The sequence below is a fragment of the Electrophorus electricus genome, chromosome 20 (assembly GCF_013358815.1).
Source record: "Electrophorus electricus isolate fEleEle1 chromosome 20, fEleEle1.pri, whole genome shotgun sequence".
Lineage (NCBI taxonomy): Eukaryota > Metazoa > Chordata > Actinopteri > Gymnotiformes > Gymnotidae > Electrophorus > Electrophorus electricus.
The window spans coordinates 7,606,956-7,632,219 of record NC_049554.1 but is presented as its reverse complement, the minus strand read 5'-3'; the positions used below and the strand labels follow the sequence as shown (position 1 = coordinate 7,632,219).

The 25,264-nt window shown below is 39.0% G+C and overlaps 2 protein-coding genes across 8 annotated transcripts in view; both read right to left on the bottom strand.

The window, feature by feature from the left end:
* LOC113572410 (filamin-B) overlaps positions 1-5,710 on the bottom strand; it is a 55,284-nt gene extending 49,574 nt beyond the window's left edge. For all 4 annotated transcript variants that reach the window (XM_027001936.2, XM_027001937.2, XM_035520182.1 and 1 more), the window contains exon 1: positions 5,322-5,710. In XM_027001936.2, coding sequence (XP_026857737.2) covers positions 5,322-5,613 — 292 coding nt within the window. In that variant the 5' untranslated portion in view covers positions 5,614-5,710. The remainder of the gene's footprint in view (positions 1-5,321) is intronic.
* Positions 5,711-8,403: 2,693 nt separating this feature from the next.
* Positions 8,404-25,264, bottom strand: part of slmapa (sarcolemma associated protein a) — a 55,722-nt gene continuing 38,861 nt past the window's right edge. The window contains exons 13-23 of one of the 4 annotated variants that reach the window (XR_004775358.1): positions 24,915-24,989; positions 23,737-23,817; positions 23,167-23,226; positions 16,892-17,017; positions 16,390-16,464; positions 15,798-16,103; positions 14,286-14,403; positions 13,595-13,766; positions 13,239-13,373; positions 10,840-11,022; positions 8,404-9,756 (exon numbers count right to left, since the gene is read on the bottom strand). Coding sequence is in view for 3 of the 4 variants with exons in the window: in XM_035520236.1 (XP_035376129.1) it covers positions 10,930-11,022; positions 13,239-13,373; positions 13,595-13,766; positions 14,286-14,403; positions 15,798-16,103; positions 16,390-16,464; positions 16,892-17,017; positions 23,167-23,226; positions 23,737-23,817; positions 24,915-24,989 (1,241 nt within the window). In the remaining variant the exon portion in view is untranslated. Of the gene's footprint in view, positions 9,757-10,708; positions 11,023-11,758; positions 11,847-13,238; positions 13,374-13,594; positions 13,767-14,285; positions 14,404-15,797; positions 16,104-16,389; positions 16,465-16,891; positions 17,018-23,166; positions 23,227-23,736; positions 23,818-24,914; positions 24,990-25,264 lie in introns of those variants that run through there. The other 3 variants (XM_035520237.1, XM_035520236.1, XM_035520238.1) reach the window with 3 other exon arrangements.

The following is a 25,264-nucleotide window of genomic DNA, read 5'->3' as shown; positions in this document are numbered from 1 at the left end:
AAGGAAAAGACTTATCTGTAACTACAATGCAATACTTTTCAGATGTAACCCACATACTTGACAGCCCTTTATGAAAAGAGAAAATCTTTATGGGAAAAATAAATAAATAATTCCATCAATTAACTATGTGACAGACACAATTCTGTGGTTCTCAAGGCACCTATTGCATTTAGCCTAACCATGAGCTCACCAATGATGTCAATAAGATTAAGGGCAGGAATTTCCTGTGCCTGCAGCAAAGACCAAGACTTTTCTAAGGTTATTCCGTGCAGTATGAACAACACAGAAATGGTCTTCACTTGCCATGCTGACAGCATGCGTTTCCTGTGAGACCTCAGTTCGTGACTAGGGCAATGAGAAGGAGACAATGAAAAATTCTGAAATGTTCACATTTGGAAGATGGAATTTTAAAAAAGCCAACCACAAAACAAGAGCCATCTTCATTATTTACTGTAATCATTCAGCCACAGAGAAAGGTGACAAATCTTAAAGCTAAAAGAACTTTACTGGAGCAGAATAATTCAGAACGAGCAGGGTAAAGATGGTGGATCTAAGCCTTTTGATGGAATGTTACAGGGCTTCCTATAATGAGATGGACAAATCTTCTGCTGTTAAAGCAGAAGCAGGCAAGTGTGTGCGCGCGCACATGCACGTAAGCTCACCATAAGACAAACACTGCAAAAAGTACATGACAATCTAGTAAGACAAGTTATTGAAGGACTGGCTTCAGGTAAGAACTGGGGTCATAAAGTGGGTGGGCTGAAGCAGGAATGAAGACATGACCCATACAACAAATCCTAGAAAAGATTTCAGTGCTGTGTTATTTTATAAGCAAACTAGAAGAAAATCAAAAGAATTCACCAGATATTGAATAGAACACCAGAAATAATTACCATCACAGTACACACACTGACTGCAAAATCTCATGCTTCAGTTTCTACAGTTGCAAATTGTAAACAAAAAGCACAAAAATTCCACTGACAAAAAATCCTGCAACTCAAGCTGATGCCAAAAGCTGTGATCTGAAACTGTTCATTTAAGTGAACGCACATTTCACAACAGAGCAAGTCTTCACTTTAGGGTGTACACAAAACTAATATGGTGTTACACAAACTGCTGCTATTCTAGGTCATCTTGCTGTTAACATCCCATTCTAAAAGTCAGAGAAGTAACTCCTGTACAGTTTTCTGCCAAAATCTTATTGGGATTTGATGAGTGATAATAACTAGAGGAATTCCTTCATATTTGCCACATCAGTCCACATAGCATGTTCTCCAAAACTTGAGGAATCCTTTCCTCAAGTGTATGAAGCAAGGCTTCATAGTTTCACTTTTGAGGCCTACAAGTTGATTTTCATTCTGAGAATATTTCAAAAAAGGCTGAAGTACATGTGGTGTATATGTACAACAGCAGAAAGGGTCCTTGCAAGATACTAAATACATTTTTAAAAATGTATATAATAATAATAATAATAATAATCACAACAGCAAACTCAGGCGACACTTGGTGTGTAATAGGTGACATTACTTAACCAGTGCAGCTAGCAACTCTCATTAAAACGAGTTCTCACTTATCCAATTTGTTTTGACGAGCGAACCTTGGGCGATCAACTGCATTCCATACTGGCTTGACAGGCATGGAGCCCTGTTCTGTTGGACACTAATCCAGAGAGACAAGGCCCTCTTTCAAGCAGGAGAGAGGACAGAGGGAGGGGAGGGGAGAGAAATGTTCATCCTAAATACTACTGCTTTAAAAGCAATGGACAAACTTGTAGGTGCTCCAGCAGCACTTTACTTAGCACACTGGTAAGGCATTTCACATGTATCCACTGGAACAACTGCAAGATAGTTATGTTCTGGTTAGAGGAGGAGATGGTGGCAGGAATACGGAGAAACTCACAAACCCGCCTCGTCAGTCACACTCGGGGAGGGTGATGTTCTCCCTGAGTCAGAATACAGAGATAATACTATTCATGTGTATGCCTCCATGACTGAATGAAAAACTCAAGACATGCAGCTCAACTAGCAAAAACAAAACACTCCTACCAAGGACCAGCATATGAAATGTTGCCTTGCACAAAAGACCAATCATGACCCAAATGAGACGCAGAAATGATTTAAGACAGAAAACTTATGGTCTTAAAAAGTAACAGTAATAAGGTTATTGTAACCCAAGTTAACACATGACAATCTGTAGATGAAATCTTTCAATTTCTGCTTAAAAAAAAAAAAAAAAAAAAAAAAAAAAAAAAAAAATACACCACAAGAGTATCCACAAAAATCCTTATCATCTCACAACTACATCCCAAAAAAGGTAAAGTCCCATCTAATCACCCAAGAAATCTATCCTTAAAACTGTAAACACATCAAAAACAGACGTCCTGCGGATTTGGTGTCTTGTCTTTGGAAATTAAATGTTTCGCATGGTTTGATTTACTGAATGCCTGTGGTGGCTTGCTGTTGTTGTGGTGATTAAAAATACCCAACAAATTCCATGAGCATGACTTGCTCTTTCCGAAGACATACATTAGTTTAGGTTAAGCCCAGAAGACGCAATGGGGCAGAAAAGCTTTAAACCGAATTTTGATACTAAGCACAATGTGGGTGTACACTTTTGCCTCTCCCTTCCCTGCCTGCATCTGTGTAGACCATTGTTGGGGTTTATGGACTGCTACTGGGGCAGGGCTGCTTTTCAAAACATGCTGATTACAGTTCATTTCAGAAGAGATGTATACGAAACATGTGGTTCCTCATTCAGTGGGGGACGAGAGACAACCTGGAACAGTAAAAACACCAAAGCCAATAGACACAAGGACTGGGACCTACAGCCAAATACACCAGACTTAGGCCTGCCCCCAATCTGACCACTACATAAAAACAGATGGGGAAAGCACTTTGGCTTTTTAAACTGGAGCAGCAAGTGATGTCATGGCCATTTCTCTCCAATTACAGGCTTATATTGCTACTGATCAGTGGTGGAAAGATCAAACTGAAAACAATGCAAAAGTGAAAACAACAGAAAACGCATTGGTTCGATGCTGAGGCAGCAAGGACTTTGTGCAGCTCAATGCACCTTCCTCACATTAAAAAGTTGTTTTGATAAACAGCACATTTCAGTCAGCACAGAGCATGAGCAGTCAAAAGCATTTTTAAATAGTTAATATCTATATGCTGATTAGCATGAATGTGCAGAGATGAACCCACAACATCTGTGAATATGAAAAATGAGACAAACCAGTGTCCTCAATCTTGTCTAGCTTTTGATTTTGTCAGGTTCCCTCAAGTGACGCCCTTCACTGGTAAAAAAAAAATAAAAATTGAGGACTGTGCTTAATGGAATATTCCAGTGTGAAACTTCAAATATTTGAACATTGATCAAAATTGTTTTAGGGCATTGTCGTGTTTGGTTATTGGTTTACAAACAGTGCCAAAAATCATGCCATGTAGAAGTCTATAGAAGATGACCAGACATTTCACACAAACTTCCTAAAACTATTTTAAGACAGTTTGAATGCTGAATGAAATATGTTCAATGAGGTTAAGCATGGCTGTTTGCAATAACTATGCATGCAAGAGAGCAACTATAGACTTTTATTGAATGAAGAGTGCAGAGTCTATAGTTTGGTGAAAAGACCAACACCTTACTCAAGGAAGACAAATCAGAAGCTCAGACATCCATCTTTTACAATCCTTATTCAGATACACAGCTTGTAGATCTTTGGACATTTGGGCCTTGTGAAACAATGGACGGAGAGGATGTGTATTGATCCTGCTGGGAAGAGTCATCCTTTCCAAGCACCAGTCTATATTTATAATTTAGGAATACTAAACATGTGGGTAGCCTCTGGACAGGAAGACATCATTCAGGATGTGTATGCAAATCCCACTAATGGAACTCCAGCCATGTGCTTCCTGTGTATACAAGTATTATAAGCACCACCATGTAAACAGCTTAAAAATAGCTTTACTCCAAAGAACACTGATCAAACAACACATGGCAAGGTGGTAAGCCAAGGTGAAGAGCCAATTACCAATTAATAATACCAGTAGATTCTCACACAATTCAACATGTATTATGCAATTCCCAAAACTGAATCTAGCATATGATCTGGGGTATGGACCAACCCCTCCCCCCACTATTTCAGTTCAAATAACTGAAAAGTATTTAGGATGAATGTAAAATGTGTCAGTCACTAAAGGTTGAATTACTAGCAAGTATTTCACACAGATAAGATGCTGGGAGCACATAAAACTGCTTTGGAAACTCTCAAAAGTGCTCAAACCAAAATATCAGAAGTTTGCCATGACAAAGTCTGACTTTTCCTGCTCAAGGGAGTAACCCAACTATGACAATCAGTTATTAGCCTATTCCTGCAGAGATAAGGACCTGCTTCAAGATATAGTTCATTCATGAACAATTTCTCATATCTCTGTTCTTGCTGTGCAGAGGAATCTGAATATTGTGAAGACCACACACACTTGATGCACCATGAGCCTTCAAGGTTAATAAAATCAGGTAAAGAAAGCAAGAAGCCAATGTTTGTCGCTGGACCAACCTTAGAAAGCAAGGTGGTTTAGTATTCCTTCTGAGGAAAGAGCTCCAAAGTTTCAGGTTTTCCTCTGCATAAACAAACTCAAGTCAGGGGCAACTTAATTGGAAAGAAAGTCTTTAATTAGAAGCAAACTAAATTCATTCCAGGCTTAAACATTACCAAAGACCAAAGTCTGGTGTTCAGAAGTACACATTCATACGCAATTGGAATGAGAAGCACACATTAGATTGTGTTATTAATTAAATGTGGGGAAAACTAAGGAAAACATAAGTGAATGAGTAAATAAATCTCTGGGTTGGTGCAAAAATGTACTAATCCATTTAAATATTGTTACATCTTAATCTCAATAGATGGGGGAAATTCTGCGTGACCAACAGCCTTTTTCAAGTGATTTTCATACACCACCAGGAATTTCTTTTAACTTGACAGGTCTTACTATTTTGGCTAATGTTTTATATTCTACATGTTTTTGTACGCAAGTATAATTTTACTTTTAATTGGCCTATAGCAAGGAATGACCTAAAGGTATTCGGTGCACTGTGGTGAAGGAGCAAGAACAACAGGCAGGTGTACTTCAAAAATGTTATGCAACATTGCTCATTTCAGGTCAAAACATGGGCTGTCAGGTCAGACTTTACCAGACAGGTAAATCTTCACAGACATCAAATTAATTCGAGGATAACGTGGTGTTATGGATCTGGTGGAAAAGCTATTTTTGTAAATAGCTATAGTATAGCCTATATTAAGGAGAAAACAGAAGTTAGCATACCTATTGAAACAAGGCGAATGTTCTCGCGATCCAAAAATTCAAGCGCAACTGATACATTCTCCAGTTTCATCTGTCGAAAGGTGGGCCTTGAGTGGTATTTTCTGTACATTTTCTTTTGGCTAAGAACCTCCAGCAAGGCGATAAGTCTTAAACCATCGCTCAGGTCTAGCTGTAGATCAGCTATCCGTTTGTTCACGCACTTCAGGTGTTCGTTACACCAGCGAGTAAAGGTGTTTTGCTGGATTTTCTTCCACGGCGCATCTTCAGCCAGGTCTTTCTCTGTTGCTGGCATTTTGTACTCCTGTCGCTAAACTCTTGAGTTCAGTTATGTTGCCTTCTAAGATGAGTGTGCCTGCTCCCGAAGAGTGAATGAGTTCTCCGACCTGCAATCCTCAGCGTTTTTCCCTTGGACGGTTGCGCCTGCGCAGTGTAAACGAGAATGACGCCACTTCCCCGTTCTCTAGAATGGCCATGGAACGAGCCCGTTTCCTTAAGCAGTCACCTTTGCAATTAACCACACCTGAAAAGTTTTCATTTTTGTGTAGTTTAATAATGAACTTCAGCTTTATAGGACCGCTGTGTTCTTATACGTTAATGTGATGTAAACTTAGTTTTTCATAACGGGGAAGTTGTAAAAGCTAATTGAAAAGTTTTTTCAATTAATTGCTTTCTGGAGAGTTCCAGCAGTGAACACTCTGCTAGGACTAGGCACCTGGGTGGGTGAGCATTGCATTACACCACTATGCAAACGAGGACAAATATACACCATACTCACTGTAATACATCAGCAAACAGCTGTTTTATTTATTTTTTAAAAAATGTCCCTATGATGCTCATTTGATCTCATTAGAGAAGAAAAAAAATACTGTAAGCAGAGCTTTAGTCACCAACATTTTACTACCCTACTGCTTGTCAGAGGTATTCAGTCCCATTTCATCTCTGAAAACACCTGACATTTCATTATAGCACCGGTGACGTATTATTTGGCTCATCAAAGATAATGAATGGGCCAGAAGGATTTGCTTATAAATGTCTCACCTTTTTTCGTCTAAGCAGTGTGTCTCAATCATAGCCTAACTCCTCGGGGTGCTCACGCAAGTGTCTCCCCCGTCTGTCTGGCTCCATCCTCTATTATTTCATCAAGGGACCGGAGTCAACTGCCCTCAGTGTTAGGATACACCTGTTGGCCACTCTATATAATTAAATGACTTTTTCATTTCCTCATCCAGTGATACATGATACACAATTCAGTCCATAAGTTATCAGACTATCAGATTTAGACCATATGTATGTAAAGTAGTTTCCACTTTTGTAAGGACCAAAAGGTGGAAACTCAATTGTAATTTCATTTTTAGAAATGATCATGGAGAAGCAAGAACAAGAAATGCTACAGTTTACTAGTACCTATAAGACCTACACCTATAAAAGCCTGCAGACCTATGGCACAAGGTCTAAAGAACAAATGAGAATACTGATGTACCAAAGTGATGGAAAGGAAAGAAAGAATGATTTATGATCAATTTTCAAGGGTGAAATATGATGAAGGTAGTTCAATAGTTAGTACATGTATGGCTGTTAAAGAAGTGGAACTAGCACATTGACATTTTTATGATCTTTTTACTGCAGCAGATGGATGAATTCTGAACTGTACAGAGGACACCTCTGTACAGGAGAAGCCCCAAAGAAGCAGCCCAAAAAACCAGCAGCACCAAAAAACTAAGAATTTTTGCACTATTGCCCTTCCAGAGATTTGCCAAGGAAGATACCCAAAGTCTGTTTAGGTCTGTCTACAGGTCGCAAATGTCATGGATTTTAATGTACAGGGAAATCAAATGCTAAGCCTTGTACATTTTAGATATAGAGAAGAATGTCAACATTTCTTTCGGATCAATGAACTGGAGAGACTGAAGATAAGTTTCTGTTCTCGGTCTCTCATTCTGAAGTATTATATGTCAAATCACATGGTGGTGAACATCAAAAACCACCTTTTTAGTCATCTTGTTGATCAGAATACAACTTTTCTGAGCCCTCATTTATCCGTTAGGTGTCATTTGTTTTATTGACAATTATGATTCAGCTATCTAAGCCTTTCTGGGTCATGCTGTGAAAAAAAAAAAAAAAAAGGAAATGATTGTGCCATCTCTGGACATGGTCTAATTTAACTGCTTACAATGAATCTTTGAGACTGAGAGAGACAGCTCAAATCTCAGGCCAAGGGCATGTCAGAATACCTGGGGCGTTATCAGATGGGGTGGAGAACTTCCTGTTAGTAAGAGAACTCTGACTCAGCGTCATTGTCGCATACCATCACATTTTCAGAGATTATATCACATAGGACTCAGAAATGTTTGTTGAACTGTTGAATGTCTCTTGGCTAGTTACAGATACGATAAACTGCAAATGAGCCATTGTTCCTCTGACAACCTCTCCCTGTATACTTGAAGTGTGGTATCTCAAGTTTATGGTTAGTCTACTAAAACAAATCCCATGGTACTAACAGCAAGAGTTCCAGATTGTCACTAAAACAAAACAAACAAAAATAAAAAATAAAATAAAAAAATTATAAAATCAACACTACCACCAGATACATTTGTAAAGATGAGGGTGTAGGCTAGTACTATGGCAAAACAAATACAACATAATATCCACCGTTGAAAGTTCCATCTTGAGGGACTGCCATCTTGTGACCATGATTCAACAGAGCACAGGCCACAGGGTGCTACTCGATGACAAAGATTGAGCAAAGGCATTGTTTTTCAGCCCTGTTGAAGTATCTGTTGCAAAACTAATCCTTAGACATGAACCCCTATTTTCTGGCATCTTTCTGACTTGTCACACTCGCATACAACATGACAAGTCTGGGCCATCATGCTCCCTGCAGACGACATGTGGGTGGTGGTGGTGGGGAATTCATAAAAATAACACTTTTCCAAATGAATAAAGCAAGGACTTCCCATTAACACAATACAAAACGGCATCTATAAAAATGGTTATTGTAAGTTTTAAAGGTTCAAGACCTTTTAAACATTGTCTGCTTACAACATTTATGGCCTAAATTAATGAAAAATAAAGGAAACTAGCAGAGGAGAGTTAAAAGTTGTTTTATTAAAACCATGCACATCATGTTAGTGCAAATATTTATCCGTTTGCCAGAAACTATAATAACTTGACAATCTTTACAAAATAGAATTTGAACAATTAAGAAAAGTAATTCTGAACTCTTGCTTCTCAAAACAATATTTGCAAACAAAATTATTTACAGGCAGAATGCTGTGTACCAACTGGCTTGCTTGTTGTAACTGGGCAGTTTGTAGATCCTATACCCCAAGCCCAGGACCTCCCCCTTTTAAATTCCTTTGGCCTAATAGTTCTGGAATATCACCATGGTAGTTACATTGATTCATTAATGTGCGCAGACAAAACTCTAAAATAGTATAAGCTACATACTCCAAAATCAGAAAACACATTCCAGAATTAGACAGTACACTACACTACAAGTCTTTAACCTGTCTATGAAAATGATATGTAACTTCTTTTTAACTAGCATATTTAGCTAGTGTACTACGAGACCATTTATGTTAGCCTGACTAACATTTTTATAAACAATACCTCTGTTCAGCAAACTTTTCTAGGTGAAAAACATGCACTGGATGTGAATGATCAGAAATAATATTTTCTTTGAAAGTATAATAACTGATTTACTGAAAAAAGCACAGATTAGGTGGGGAAAAAATAAGAATTGGTGACAAAACTAAAATGATCAATTTTGTGAAGTTTCCTCAAACCAAAATAGGTCTCAACTAAAGGCCCACTCAGTCACTGAAAACTGACTGCAACAAGCGCTGGATGGGACCAGTGTCACTGATATTCAACTTTATTTTTTGAATACCATGTATGTAATATTATGCATTATGTATTTATATACACATACATTCATAGAAATAAAATGCCTAGATGGAGTCTCCTTAACTTTCTTTCTAGCAGCGCAAAGAATATTAAAAGTCCACATTCACAACAAAAGCATGCTCAAGAACGTGTTCTGATGCTCTTGAGAAATTTTCAATTAACCCCTATGCTACACCATGCTTTGCATTTGTCTTAATTTCTGAAGTTTTATTTATTTATTTTTTTTAAAGTTGGCTGTGACTGAAAAAATAGCAATAACTTTACTAAAAAGGTGAAGAGATTAAGCTGTTGCTCCATGACTGAGTTTATTTACAGCGCAGCAATGTGAACCAGCAACACACAGATCAGTGATTCTCTCCAACACATACACTGCTCATTTCCATTCATTGATTCCAGTCTGAAAGCAATAAACAAATTAACCCTTCTATTTCCTTCACCATAAAAAGTAATTACTGAACATGTTTCAAGTAGTGACACTGCACAGTTTAGCACTTTTTTGCCCGCTCAAAGCTGTCGTATCCAATTTATTCTATAAGACAAAGAGAAAAAGAACCCCATGTTATAACCCCAGATAAGGCAGCAAGATTCCAGAGCCTTTTTCAAAAGGTACTACAGAATAAACCTGTTTACAGTAAAAGTACTGCAGTTCTCTTTGATGGAAAATTGTTCCAATTATGAGTTCCAAATACTCAAAACTCAAAGTGCCCAACTGATCAATCCAAGTCCAAAAGGCTGAAGAGTGTTGGTAAAAGCTACAATATATCCAAGTCAATGCTTTATACCATCTTACATTGACCAGAGTTCTACATCTCAAGAAATCTGAATTTCAAAATGACTTAAGTACTGTAGTGTCTTTGACAGGAACATTTGCTTTTAAAGTACACAATGCAAAGTGAACAACAATAGCATACAATGACATTACTGTGCTGGTCATCAGTTGGAACATGTCGAATGGAACACACAATTACAGCACAGAGAACTGTGAACGATTTAGAGGCATTTCATTCAGTCGAATGAAACGCCACATTAGTGGAGCATGAGTGGAACTTCACTGAGGACAAGAATTTGTCTGTGTGAGTGTTAACACGCATCTAGTAGTAGTTCAAATCAGGCACTTGACCTCTTTGTGCCCCATCATTTAAGATTTTAATTTGGCTTTACATCTATTTGGAATACCACATTAACATCTAACATGGCAAACCACAGAAAACATGAACTAAACAGAAGAGAAAATGTTTGGTACCCATCAGGAACAAAGCCTAGTTTAGGCCACTTTAATAATAGAGATTCCCATCTAACTGAAAAAGCAGATAATATATTTTATATATATATATATATATATATATATATATATATATATATATATATATATATATACACACACATTATATATATATATATATATATATATATATATATATATAGATAGATAGATATATATATATATATATATATATATATATATATAGATATATATATAGATAGAACATACACATTTTATTTCCTTTTTTTCTATAATATGTACATTTGCATTTTTTACTGTCATGGCAGAGTCCCTGGGGTTGAATTTTTGGAACTGGAGGTAATGAGACTGGAGTAGAAATGGCCTTACAACTGACACGGGGTCTAGGCGATGGGCCACACTGTTGTCCAGGTCACAGGAGAAGGTGGTAGGAATGGGTGTTGTGACTGGTTATTTATCTCAAGAGGTGCTCTTAGATAAGCAGGGGTACAACACCACTGCCGACACAGCGACCATCACAGCAACCATTGGCATCCAGGGCATCCAGCCACTCTGAAAAGAGGAGGCACACAGATCAACAGCACCGGGGTCAGCAAAGGCCTTTTAAATACCAGCACCAGAGCAAGCAGCTCAGTAGCACTGGAACTGGGGAGCTAAGTCTAGGGTCAAAAAGAGAAGAAAAGTAGTGCAGGAGAGAAAAAAAAAAAAAAAAAAGACGGGTGAAAGTGAGAGAATGAAGAGGATGAACAGAGAAAAACATTTATACATAATAATAAGAGGGGGCAAGAGCAGAGATGTATAGAAGTACCTAATACCTTTAAAGAAATTAGTGTGGGAATTAAAATCAAACCCAGATCTTTTTTTTCAAACTCAAAGAATGAAAAAACGCTAAAGACAAGTATTTAATTTTAATTACAGCCCAAAAAAGAGGAGCAAAACCCAAAAAAGGAGAAAAAAAATATAAAAAGAAAAGGAAAAAAAATATTTTTTTAAAGAAATCCAAAAACCCTATCAGAGATTTACTTACACAGCAGTGGTCCAAGCAAGACAGACAACATAATGGGTGACTGATTAGTATCATTGTGTGGACAAGGAAAATGTTAAAACTTCCTCATTTGTTGCCAAGCACCAAAAAGGGATTTTAGGCAAAGCATGAGCAGAAATGGTTGAGCTATTGCTTCCATGCACTTCTGTATACAAGATGAGTGAGTGCGGAGAGGGACAAACAAAAAGGGAATCAAACCAAACCAGGAGACACGGACATGGACTCGACAGGAGCGCTGGGTACCTTTCTACCACAACTGGCCGAAGCACCAATACAGCAAAGCCAGGATAAGGCCGATGAAAATGGCTTGGACAGGCTGCAATATGGATGGCTAGAGGAGGGAAGGGATATTACAATCATCAATCTTTAGCCTAATCAACAGAAATTGGGTCTGAAGTGGCAACACAAAAATAAATAAATAAAAATCCATAGCAACTCAAATATAACTTGTACAAGGAAGGATTTGTTTGCAAATCAACACAAACATAAAATAATTGAATTCTTGACAGCCACAGATATATTTCAAGGTCTACAAGCAAGACATAAGGAACCAAGACAGTAAGAGGATTTAACAGACCAGGTAACAAAACTGCATTTATTAATGTAACAGCCTGTAAGTGGTGTTACAGCTAAAAGGGCCCCACCACCACTTTTCACCATGAGGATCCAGTTTGGTGATCATGTCACCATGTATGAACACTATTTTTCGGGTTGTGAATAAAACAAAAAGGAACAATTAAAAGACTATTCAAAAGATAGTGCTTGAAGCAAAAGCACTTAAAAAAAAAAAACTAATCGCTTTAGGAATACACCTTAAACATCACATGCAATTCCTGTTTTATGAGCTACACCTATTGTGGCATTAGCATGATGTGGAACATGTAGCTCATGTTGGAAAGTGATGGAAGGTGACTTCAAATATCCAGTTTGAGGGGTGTTGTCGGATTTCCTTGACCAATCATTTGTGAAAAAACACTGGACAGTAACTTGAGAGCAGTGTTTAATACTGTATCAAATGTTTGAGTATCAGTATGGATAGATAGTAGAGGGATGGATGGATGGATGGATGATTGGACAAACAAACAAAAATAAATATATAAATAGGGTAGTGGGTAGGGTACCCGGGGAACAAATGGGGGGGAAAAATTCTGTAAGCAAGTTCCAGAAGCTTCTTTTTTTTAGAAAGAAGGCAAGTTTAAAACAAATGAAAAGAGCAAACCAAAGTGTACCCATTTGCTCATTTTACCCCTACCATTAATAGCTAAATCAATATTTAAGACTTGCCCACAAAGCAGGTTTCCTACAGGGGGCCTGATCTCTACAAATTCCTGTGCCATGAAAAATAAAGGTGGCAGGATGTCAACTTTGAGCTAACTAGCGATGAGAAAATTTATGAACCCAGAAGCTAATTGAATTCAAGCAAATAGCTTTACATGCTCAGAAATCAGTGTACTGATGGTTCATATTGAGCAAAACACAAATGAAAATACCTTTTGAAAAATTATACCCATATATAAGATAAAAAGAAAAACTGTTGGGAGTAAATATAAAATACGTAATGCTACTTTGACAGCTTGAGGAGGACTTAATGCAAACCAATCTATGCCAAACCATTAGAAGGCCTGAAAAAGAAAGTAAGATCATCTGCAGATTTGCAGAGGTCTGCTCTGAGACAGACATGCATCTGGGCCCAGAGGCCCAGAGTGCAAGTATGCACACTCACATTCTGGCCCTTCTCCTGCAGCAGCTTCAGGCTGACTTTGCACTGCTCCAGCTCATGGTGGATGGACCGCTTCTCCTCCTCCGTGCGGTCATACCTCTGCCGCAGATCTGATAGCTGGCTCTGAGTGTCCTCATACTACGAGGAGAGAGACATAAAGAGGGTGGCAAAGAGTGAGAGCCCAACAGAGAGATAAAGGGATGGGGGAGAGAGGATGAATAGAAACAGAGGGAGAGAGAGAGAGAGAGATAGAAAATCACACCTTCTCACAGTTTTCCCTGAATAGTTGTATTGAAGCTACACAGCCAAAAGGTGTAACAAACCCACATAGGTTAAGACAGTTGTAAAACTTTTTGTACCTCTTTCTGTAGACTCTTGGTGCGGTCCTCAGCCTGTGTCAGTTGTACCTTCAGCCTGCAGGCACTCTGCTGGTGCTGGTCCTGCATGGAGCCCAGCTTGCTTTCCAGGTCACCCTGCGATTTCTCCAGAGCGTTCAGGCTGCTACTTAATGTAGCACTCTGCTCTCTGGAGCTGCAGCGTGGAAACATTTTTTGGAGGCATATTTTTTAAAAATCATAATAATCAAGCAAATAATTTTTTTTTAATCCTGCCCACAGAACAAACTGTTTAACAAGCGTTTGATTTAATTTTTGATCTAGTTTAACTAGTGCTTTAGTTTTAGCAGGTCAATAGCCACTTGGAGATGCACAGCAGCAAAAGAATAAATGTGCAGCGCACGTCACTAGTGTTACTGCAGCAGTCACCAATGTTTAATGATGTTGGTGTAGTGTACAAGGCACCCAGTCAGCACAGTAGGAACTTTCTAAACTTACTGGAACACCCAATTGCATTCTCAGCTGTGATCAGTAAGCATGTGCGGAATAGAATTTCTCCAAATCTAACTACATTTCACCGAGTATAAAGTGTATACAATATACAGTCTGAATTCACACAAGAATTACTAGATGCTGTAGGAGAAAACTTCTAAATAAACATTTGGTTCGTTATACCAGAGAAGGATTTCATTTGTTTTTTGTTTTTCCATCTCACCTGTCTAGCTCCACCTCCAGACTGTGCAATTTCTCCAGAAGGATGGCCTTTTCAGAGCGTAGACACTCACACTCTTTCTGCAAGCACAAGCCCTCAGCCTGCAGCTTCTCCAGCTCGTCTGAATACAAAACAGTGTGGAGGTGGGGTGCACACCATACTTCAGCTCAGAATTTAATTTGCTTATTGCATTTCATAGTAGATGTAGTCACAAAACAGCTTTACAGAAAGTTGGATTAGGCCTTGCCAATGCTCACAGCTAAATTAATACAATAATGTTGGAATTAACATGTTTTCATTTGGAATGGCCAAAGTGAATATGAATATGAAATTCTAGCACCAGGAATACATTTGCATGGCAAAACTTTCACCGCCCCACTTGCTCCCATGTTTGTGTCAATATGATCTGCTAGAAGGACTTCACAAATTCTTACTGCCCCCAAGGTCAAAATGACTTTTAATACATCCAATGGTACAACTGACTGGCCTTTTAATTAAAAAATGGATATAATTTATGTATCGCTATGTATCCCCTCTGAGAAGGCCAAACTGATAACAAGTGTGAGCATGTCAGCCTACACTGCATGACCAGGCAGATGTCTCAATGTCAGGGCCAGGCCTGTGTCTCAGATACAAATGTGTGCCTGTCACGCATTTCACATGTGGTGTCCTCTTGAGTTTAGAGTTGTCTATTTTGTTAGGCCCTAAGTGTAAATAATAGTGGTTTTGCTGATGACTATTTACATTATAGTTGTGTGAAAAATCAAGTGAATGCTGCCGTAGGTCCAGACATTTATTTCTGAGTGGTGCACTTCGTCAATGCAAAGGGCAATGAAAGAACAAAATTACTAGCAGTGGCATTGTTAGTATGTCACATTTGCACATGATTTTGCAAACAAGGTGACACTGTATGAATTAAGAAAATGTGAATTAATATGCTGAGGCATGCTTTTGCTGTACTCTATAAAACAGAGATTCTTCCTCATTTTTAAATATTTATATGCTGTAGATGTTGAGGTTTCATTACTCATTTTCCGTGTAGTGCATCAATAAGATGTGCTAAGATTTCCAAGCAGAGCAGATAATTAAAAAAAATAATAATCAGAAAATGTACACTAAAATCATGCTTTTAAGCCTGTTGAATTTTGATCACAAGATGACAGAGGATGGTGAATAGGATATGCATGTAAAGCACTCATTGACTCATCAGTATAAGGTTTCTTGGTTCGACACACAGGCATAACAGTCCACAGGTACATATACCACTGTTCAATAACTACTTGTCATGAGTATTTCTGTTTACTATAATGTTTCAGCAGTAAGGACTTTGTGATGGCAATGAACAATCCAGAAGGTTATGCAGTATTGCATGTAAAACCAACACTGAAAGTGTAACTGTATGGATTAACACCAACTCATTACAGAAATGAGATTTTAGATGAGGTGCATAAAACAACAACAAAAAAAATAAAAATCACAAAAGGAAGGGGAGCCAAAGGCATCAGTGAGTGGTACCTTGCAAGTGGTTGGCACGCTCCTGGTGCTCGCTTTGGAGCCGGAAGCTGGCCTGCAGGGCCCCGATTTCCTGCTCATACTCGGCAGCCATCTTCCGCCACTTCTCGAGTTCAGCTGTAACAACAGCCAGGTCTCCCTGCAGGGTGGCAATCTCACGTTCCCTCTCAGCCATGGCAGCCTCCATGGCATGGCGCAAGACAAGCACCTCTTCCTGGGCGCTGCAGAGTTCCTCACGTGTGCTGGAAATAGTGCTCTCACGCTGCTCACGCAGTGCCTCCATATCTGACTGCAGCTTAGCTAGCTGGCCTGGAGGAAGACACAGTGAGAGTCACTGACAACTTCACTGAAGACACAGGGAGTGACACTGACATACTCCAGTGAAGCTAAATCAACTTGTGCACTTGTGTACAAAATGTGCTGCACTGCAGGTATTTGACTGATGATAAACATCGCAGCACAAATAAAATTGCAACACTCCACAGAGACATCAGCATGCCCTAACCACATATAGGCATCTCCATATAAATGGATCAGATTGATATTTAATTGGTTCTCAGCAAAGTGTGGCAGAGAACATTTGTTTGCTACTCACTCTGTAGGTACTGGATCTGCTTGGCAGACTCGTCGGTCTGCTGCCGGTTAGCTCTCCTCTCTTCCTCAAGTAGAGCTGGGGTTGCAGAGGTTGGAGGCATAGGAGTTAATACTTCATTAAGTCACAAATTTACTCTACAAATTTCTCCTCAAATGGAAGAAAACCTCTAATGTTAACTTTAATGCTCTTTAATAATACCCTCTTATATTTCAGCCATTCAACTGAATCTTGGAGCTCTAGGAGTTTCCGTAAAGTATGGCCAATCTAAATAAACCCAAGTCAACTAATCAAGGGGAAGGCACTATCCAGGGAAAGAACCTGAATATTAAAGCAAATTAAATTACAGCTGGAAATGGGTATATTAAATTATGGCTAGAAATGAGAGTATTCTTTTATGGCTGGAATTGTGGGTATTAAAATTATGCCTTGAACCAAACTTGGTTTGTGTTTTAAAGTAGTTTAATCCCATTACAAAAATGTGTATTGCCAGAATGTTAGGCACCTTGTAGCTCAAGACATTTCTGCTTGCCGGTGTTGGCGAGCTCCTGGGCCTCCAGTAGCTCTCTGTGCAAGTGATGGATGACCTGCTCTGTGTCTCCAGGCTTCAGGTTAGCACTCTGCAGCTCGTCTACAAAAAAAGTAGATGGCATAATCAGAGAACATAGCTAGAAGAAACAGTATGCAGGACCTAAACATATTCAAGAAGGTAGAGGACATAACTACACACAGACATTTATGTGCACACACCCAAACATTCCCACACCCAAAACTTCGAACTGTACATCAAAAGAGAAAGGGAGATTAACTCATTGATCCACCAGACCAGAATCTGTCCAGAACGACTTACAATTTCACTCACATTATGAGGTAGGCAAATGTGGCAGTAAAATTGTGGACAAGGAATGTAATTCAGGCTAGAGATGTGTGATCAAGTGATGGTAAAAAAAGGAATAGTGATCAGGCCAGGGGGATCTGAACTTCCACAAGGCCATATAACCATATGACCTGGAGGATGGGATTCTACAAAATCACACAGGAGCCATGAGGCAGAAATGAGAAGGGTCTCCACAGGGTAAGGTAGGTCCGGTCCCCAATTATCAGATAGAATAGGAACAATAAGCTCAAAGCCTTGCCAGTCATCAGATACCCAGGAGACACAATAAGCTTGCCAAGAGAAGAACTGGAAGCTGCTGATGTCCAGACCTGAAAACGCCACAAAAAGCATGGGGTATTCCATGCAAAATCCAAAGGCTGAAAGACAGCTGGAAGAAGGGGGTAAATGGCCTACAAAGTCTAAGAGATGCACTGTCCGGGTGAGGCAGGAAACATCCACAAAAACATCTGAGCAATGACCTGGCAAGCATAAGCTGATGAGAGAGTGCTTCAGTCAGATGGGGGATGTGGAAACCATGGAGGCAGATGATGTACCATGGCAGGATAAACCCCTCTATGGAATGTACCAGTGATGAAGCAGCAGCAGCAGCTGATAAGAATATCCTACCAATGGTTGGAAAAAGCAGGACTGGAGGACAGCAGAGGCACTTACCATAGCAGCACAAGATCAAGTACTAAACACTAGGTTGATTGAAGTAGGCATGCATCACACCAGAAAAGACTCAAGATGTGCAAGAGTTACCACGAGTTACCACAGTTGCCTTTACCCTCCACATGTTTTCTAGCTCGCCCTTCAGTCTTTTCGTGTTCCTTTTTCCTGATGTTGCTAGCACTTGGGACCATTGGCACTACTTAGGGCAGTGGTAGCTCAATGGTTTGGTGTTTGACTTGTAATTGGAAGGTTGGCAGTTCAAGCCCCACCACTGCCAAGTTACCACTATTGGGCCCCTGAGCAAGACCTTTAACCCTCAAATGCTCAAACCTTGTACTCAACCATGACTAACTTGCTTTGGATAAAAGTGTAAATGTATCACATCTATCGCTATGATCAACTTCTGTGGTTTACCAACCACTAATATATCAAAGTTGGGTTAGCCATTGCCATCTTTTCTGTATCCTGAAGTCCCAAAGGATCTTAGCACAATCATTTTCCACTTTTCGGTGTGAATCTCACTTGGACCTTCCAGCCAATACTCAGCACAGGAGGTTCTGTATACTATGCCAGCCACTTGGTTATGGCATTCCATATATGCCATATAAGGTCCTTGCTTGTAGCAAAACACACATATGTATCATATTAAATTGTTCAGACCAACATCAGCAGTCAGTTTATTTATTTATATATATATATATATATATATATATATATATGGAAGATTTTAGGCGAGTATCTGCAAAGAGACTCACATTATTACAATATGATAATGTGTTTAGAACAGGAGCACAAGGAAATTTCTGCCCCTTTTACTTTTGATAATGAAACTGGTTCTTGTAACTAGAGTATTATACTACTATGTTAGAATCTTTAACTTTCCACAATCTCCTTCTCACAGTATAATTATTAAAGCAAAAATTGAGCTTACTGTATTCAAACATTTTTAATGTTTTTCTTAACACAGAGTTAGTTGTGAAGAGTCAATGATCAAATCAAGAACTCCAAAAGACTTAGAAATTCAACAATGAATAGTCAAGAGGATATTGATCCACAGATTCTGTGTTTATTTTTGTGCATAGAGAAACTTGGTCAGTTTTCTCTTAGCCAGTGCTAGTCTAAGCTCAGGCAGTCAGTCTCCTGTGTAAATCAGTCTCCTGTCCAACAACACAGGAGTACGCTTACACTTAAAAGGGAGAGAGACAAGACAAAAGGGAGGAGATAGATTAGGCCTGAGAGGCTTAACCTCAGAGAATGTTAACTCCTAACCTTGGTTTAACAGAGGCACAGAAAACTGACGTTCAGAAAAATTATCCAACAAATAAGATAGGTGTACGAATTCCTTCAGGATCCACACACTTGTTCAACGGTAACCTCTAGTGAAAAGCTTTCAGAATTAAATAGGGAAGTTGAGACTGTTTGTTTCAGGTCTGATGGCTTTGAATTATACAAACTAGAACAGGCATTATTCATTTTAAATTGCAAGTAGTCAATATGTAATGAAATCCTCATGTTTCACAGGCAGCATATTACTGCATTCAAAATGCATAATCTCCATCACACCTTCCAGCCAAGAGTCCAAATTAAAATGTCAATATTCTACTTACACCAGGTGAATACGATCACAACAGAAGTAAAATCCCATTAACTGAAGCATAAAAACACGCACAACATTTTAAAATGAAATGAGCAATCATACACAGCAGAACACCACTGCCAATTGCCACGCCATCAATGCCAGCGGGCTAGGATACTGACAGGCAGCCCAAATCTAGACAGGAGCAAATGAGGGTCAAGGGCCTTGCTCAGGGGCCAAACATCGGTAACTTGGCAGCGTCAGGGCTTGAACCAACAACCTCCCAATCACAAGCCAAGTACCCTAACCACTGAGCCACTGCCCAATCAAGGAGCAAATATACTCTAATTTAAATCACTTCACAAGAACATGGAACACAGTCTAAATAAAATGGTTTCAGATTATTTGGACAAGAGCAGGACTACTGTGAAAGGAAGCCAGGCCAGAAAGCCTTCACCTCAACACAAAGTGGACCAGTATTGGTCAGCTAAGGCCTATTCACTGAGGCATCAAAGCGCTTTGGTTATCAAAGAAAAATAATAAATGTGTAATCGCAAACCTATTATAAAACACAATCCTGAAATCAATCAATCAATCAGGGTGCTCAGGATCAATCAAAATTTGAAAGCACTGAGTTGTGTGTTGTGTGCCAAATACAAAATCAGAGGCTGAATCAGGCGATGGCCTTAAACTAGGTGTGCGCGCTTTGGAACAAAGCTTTACTTTTTACCCTCGAATTAAAGATTACATGAAATTTGATTTCTGGGAGGCAAAAATCAGCATCAGTCCATTATATCCATCATGTTACTGTATTACGGTCAGCGTATTGCAGGCCCCAAGAAAATGTATTCCCACCCTTTCTTTCTCTGCAAGTCAGATATGATGACCAAGAGGTTAACCCCCAAGTGCACTTCCAGATTTAAGGTCATTTTTGAACAATTTTTACTTGTTCACTTTAACACTTTGTCTGAAATTGTACATATGGCACAACGATCATTCAAGATTCAAATTGAAGTAGACACTTGGGCCAAGACATCCATTCACATCCAGGTTTATTTTTCCATCATTAAGGGTCAATTTTAGCTCATCTAATACAGAAGAAAAATATGTCACACCTATTATTTTGGGTATTTATAACGTATTCGGATGCTGGAGATTCATTTTCCTGAATTACCAGGACTTGTCATACAAATTGAACAAATTGGAGCATATATAAGAAATTAAGGAGACACACAGTATTTTCCACTAGGTGTCCTAGAACCTTAAGTGCCCAAAAACCTCTCCAAATGCACACAAAGTCATCAGTCACTATAGATCGAGTGTACAATTTTTTTTTTTTGCTAAAATCACAACAATGTTCAACAAAAACTAAAAGACAATATTAGCTTACTAAAAGAATCTTAGCTTTCTTATAGCTTCATTGTTAAAGGTTAAACAATATTAGCTTCATTGCTATTGGGCTAAAAGGTTATGCTGGGGAAAATACTGTAATAGTATGCCCTCATTTATAATTATAATTAGGAGCAGGATTAGGAATTTTTCCAGCAGTGAATAGAAACATACAGTGAACAGAGATGCATACATCGTAGCTAGTCCATGCTAGAAGCCACTGAACATTCTCTCAGCTTCCAGCTCATAACTGCACCCAAACAACTCCACCTAAACTTCAGCTAAAATAAACCTTTCCCTTTCCATGATGTCAAAAAGTATTGGAGATCAAATGATTTACTAAAAACAACAACCATAACTGCATTAGTTTCACCAAATAGTGAACACGCATATGCTGGCTTATCCGACTTAGAACGCAGAGACTGTATTATTGTGCACATGGCTGTAGCTAAATGCATAACCAAATAAGGCAAATGAGGCATCTACATTATTGTCTAAGCATCCTATGTAGAAAGAGCTGCCAATCATGCCGGGTGCCCCTGGAACTCAAAGAAAAATGTCTCTTTATGGCCTAAAAGCAACAACAGAGTCTAAGGAAGTTGGGCATTTTTCTATTCAGGAACACTGTTACGTGAGTAACATGCATTTTGTGGTAAGGAAAGGAACATTTTATGTACAAAGACATGAGCAAGCAAAGAACTTTAACATTCTATACACTTTTAAACACGTCACACAGTTGCTTTGATGGTAATTGAAATTTCAGATTGCCATGGAAAATATCTTCCATCATAAGCATGTTTTAAAAGGCCATTTAAAAAGGATAGTTACAATTGTTGTGGAAATTTACAAAAAACAAAAAACAAAAGTTGTATTCAGCATGGGATTTCTAGCAAAAGGTTGCCTGTAGATGGCTGAAAATCAGTAAGGTGGTACTTACTTATATTAGTCCTAAGAACTTGTGTTGATAGATGTACTGTATTTTAAGAATATTTGATGACATCAAGTGACTGATTATGGCAGATCATAGAGGGCACAGGTATAGTAGGAGGTTAACAGTCAGTGAGGTCTGGAGTTGAAGACCTCTGATCAAGATCTTTTCTTTGCTGCTCATTTATGGCTGTATGAGCTAAAAATAAACAGTTAACAAAAAAAACATTTAGTTGATTAGAACTAAAGGTTTTTGTATATCTGAGCGTTCCCGCAGTAAACAGCGTCAGGAGAAGCACGTCTACTGAAGGACTTAATGTATAGTGGTAAACAATATTAAAATCAACCAAATTTTACAACATTGCCCTAAAATATGTTGGCCATTTTGGCCAGCCCTAGCTGGCAGGAAGTCAGGAAACTATACATACTCCAAAAAAGGCAAATACTCTTGTACTGGTATCATGTTGAGAGGAGCAGACTTGTCAAGTTCAGTAGCACAAAGAGCCACCTCTTGCTCCCCTGCATCTCCCAGAAGAGTCAGCACTCCTTATTGGACCTTCCATTACAGGACATGAGCTCAACATGAGGCAGGTCCTCCACACCCACAGAATGGAAATGTGGTGACCTCAACAGTTCTCACCAGCTGCAACACAGCAGCATCCCTCTAGCTTTTTTGGAGTGGAGAATTAAACAGACTTTTTGAAGTGAGGTTAAGAAGATGGAGAGGGAAAGACTCAAAAATACAAAGTGTAAGAAAGTGTAATACAATGCTAATGCTTAAACATATGCAAGTTGTTCCAGGTAAGAACGTCTGCTAAATGTTGAAAATGACCATGGCCGTGTGGAACCAGAGCCAGAACTTCAGATTTTGAACAAATTGAACTAGAACTGCATCTAGTTTTCCAGTGTTCACAAATAGAGTACGTCAATAATAGTGGGCAGCTGTAAGTTCAGTAAAGGTTACCATCCTCAGCAATTTTTTTTTCAGAAGCAACCAAACCCAAATACACTCAAAGTTCAAACAGAGCACACTCAGAGCCCTCTGTGAGCACCTTGGAGCTGCTCAGCCATCAACTCCTCTGGGGCAGTGTGATAAAGACCATATATAGTTCCACATGAACGATGCCACACCCAGCAAAGTCCAACTGTTATGCTACATGCCACTCCACTGAACTCAAACGGGCAATACAGCATAGTGAACTGAACATGACTAATGCACCAAGCTTCTACACCCCCCCCCCACACACACACACCCACACAACCCCCCCACACACACCCCCACATCGACTCACAACAAAGAATTAAGAGAATTTATGGAATGAACAGAAATAAAAAGTACCTCTAAGCATAGAAACTCTGTTCTGGGGCTCATTAAGATCTTGCTCATCCATTTGTCCGTCTAAAACAGAAAACAAAAAACAAAAACAAAACAAAAAAACAGGCTACTCTCCAAAATAAATTTTGACATGTTGGATCCAGAAGAGAATCAAAATAGTGAAAGCGGCAAGATAGCACTCGTACTTACACAACGCATTTACTAGACTCAGATAAGTAAATCAGTCACGGATCTGAGATCTATACCTGAGTCTAATAAATACATTACATTAGTATTTGAATGCTGGCCAAATGATTTGACTATATGAAAAGCACAAATACATTTAGTTTTCTAACTAAACTATAACATTGTATAGTGATCAACAATCTTACAACATTGTTTTAAAATATTTTGACTTTAAGAATACTTGTTCTGTGGCTGTAAACATTTATGAGAAGGGAAAAAGCATTAAAAGGTGACAGTCCCAATAACAAGGACATGTACAAACATTCAAACATAAGATTCAGATTAATCTTACATAAAAGGTTTGCAAAAAAAAACCAAAAAACCCCCCCCACAAAATGTAATATGTACCTGAAGTGTCGTCACTGCTTCGGTCCTTGCTCGGGCTAAGCGTGTCTGACATATCAGACTCTTTAGCATCAATTTGATGTTCTGTGAGGAGATTGGAAGACACCATTTAGATGGGGAGGAAGCCCACAATTTCAGAAGGCTCAATGCAACAACTATAAACAACAGTCTTCATATTCTTCATGGGTCAATTTTAGACTAATACAAATGTTAGTAGTAAAATAGTATACTTAAAAATAAATTAAATGGCACAAGCCAATAACATCTAATTGTTTGAATAAACACCTCCAGTGGTTTATTGTTCCAAGTGCTGATGAATATTCTCCACATGTTCATATTTCCAACCGGGTTCCCGGAGGTGGGGTGCATTCAAAAATAGTTCAAGGTTTTGTTTGGAGATTGCTCATGTTCCCCTACCAGACATACTAAATCCATGTCATTTGTGAAATGGACAACTGCTGCAGCAGCTGGTGCCTACATGGGACTTGGCAGCATCTAAAAACAAACAGCCAAAGGCTTTTTGGTTGGCCTGTCGATGTGAACCACACATCACATCTCTTAAAGGAAACAATTTAGAGTGAGGGTAAAGACATTTCTGATGCAGTTCCTGCAGCCCAATACATATGCACCGTGCAATTGGTAGGTGTCCCAACATGTCCTCTCAACATTCAACAGTGACATAACATGGACCGGCTCCATTTGCAGAGGGTAAAAGATCAACAGTGTCATAGGGATTGTTCAAGCAAGGTGTAGCAATTTGGCTGCAGTGGAATTGGTCTACTCTGGGCTTCAGTACTCTAGGCTTCTAATCCCAGAAGTTTCCACCCAGTGACGACTGTTAGACGACTGGAGACCACACTCCAGATATCACCTGGAGAGGATCAAGTACTTTCACCTTTAACCTCAAATAGTCCAGGCCTGTTATTTATCTCTATCTATATTTGCATTTTTATATTTATAGATTTATAGTACACACACAGGCATGAGAGTAGAGCCCATTTTGTAGGAAGCCCTATTGCATGCAGTATGTTTTAGGAAGTCAGTTACTAAGCACTGTGAAACGTGCTGCAACTCCTTCACTGACAAACTCCTAAGAACCCTTCTGCTCTTGACAGACAGGGTTGACTCTACACATGTAAATGAACCTCAAATAAGAGAAGTATGTAAATCCAAAAACTCACCTTTTAGTTTGTCGGGACTGGTCAGGCTGTTGTCATCTGTGGTCTGATTGTTTTGAAGATGTGCATCTATGACATCTAGAGAATACAACGCAATGAACTGCATCATTCACTCCCTGGGTTCCTACCATCATTTGAATAAAGCTGTATATTAAATGCTGGAACCCAATGCAGTTTGATTATTGGCTGTCTTCAGTTCCACTAGTGAAAACCTAGCATTTATTCAATTAGACTGCATGTTCTTATCCATTTCAATGTGAGAAATAATTTGAAAATAAACTGAGACGATATGCTTTTAACCAATATTCTCAATGGCCCACCAGAGGGCACACATCCAATGTATTTAAGATTTA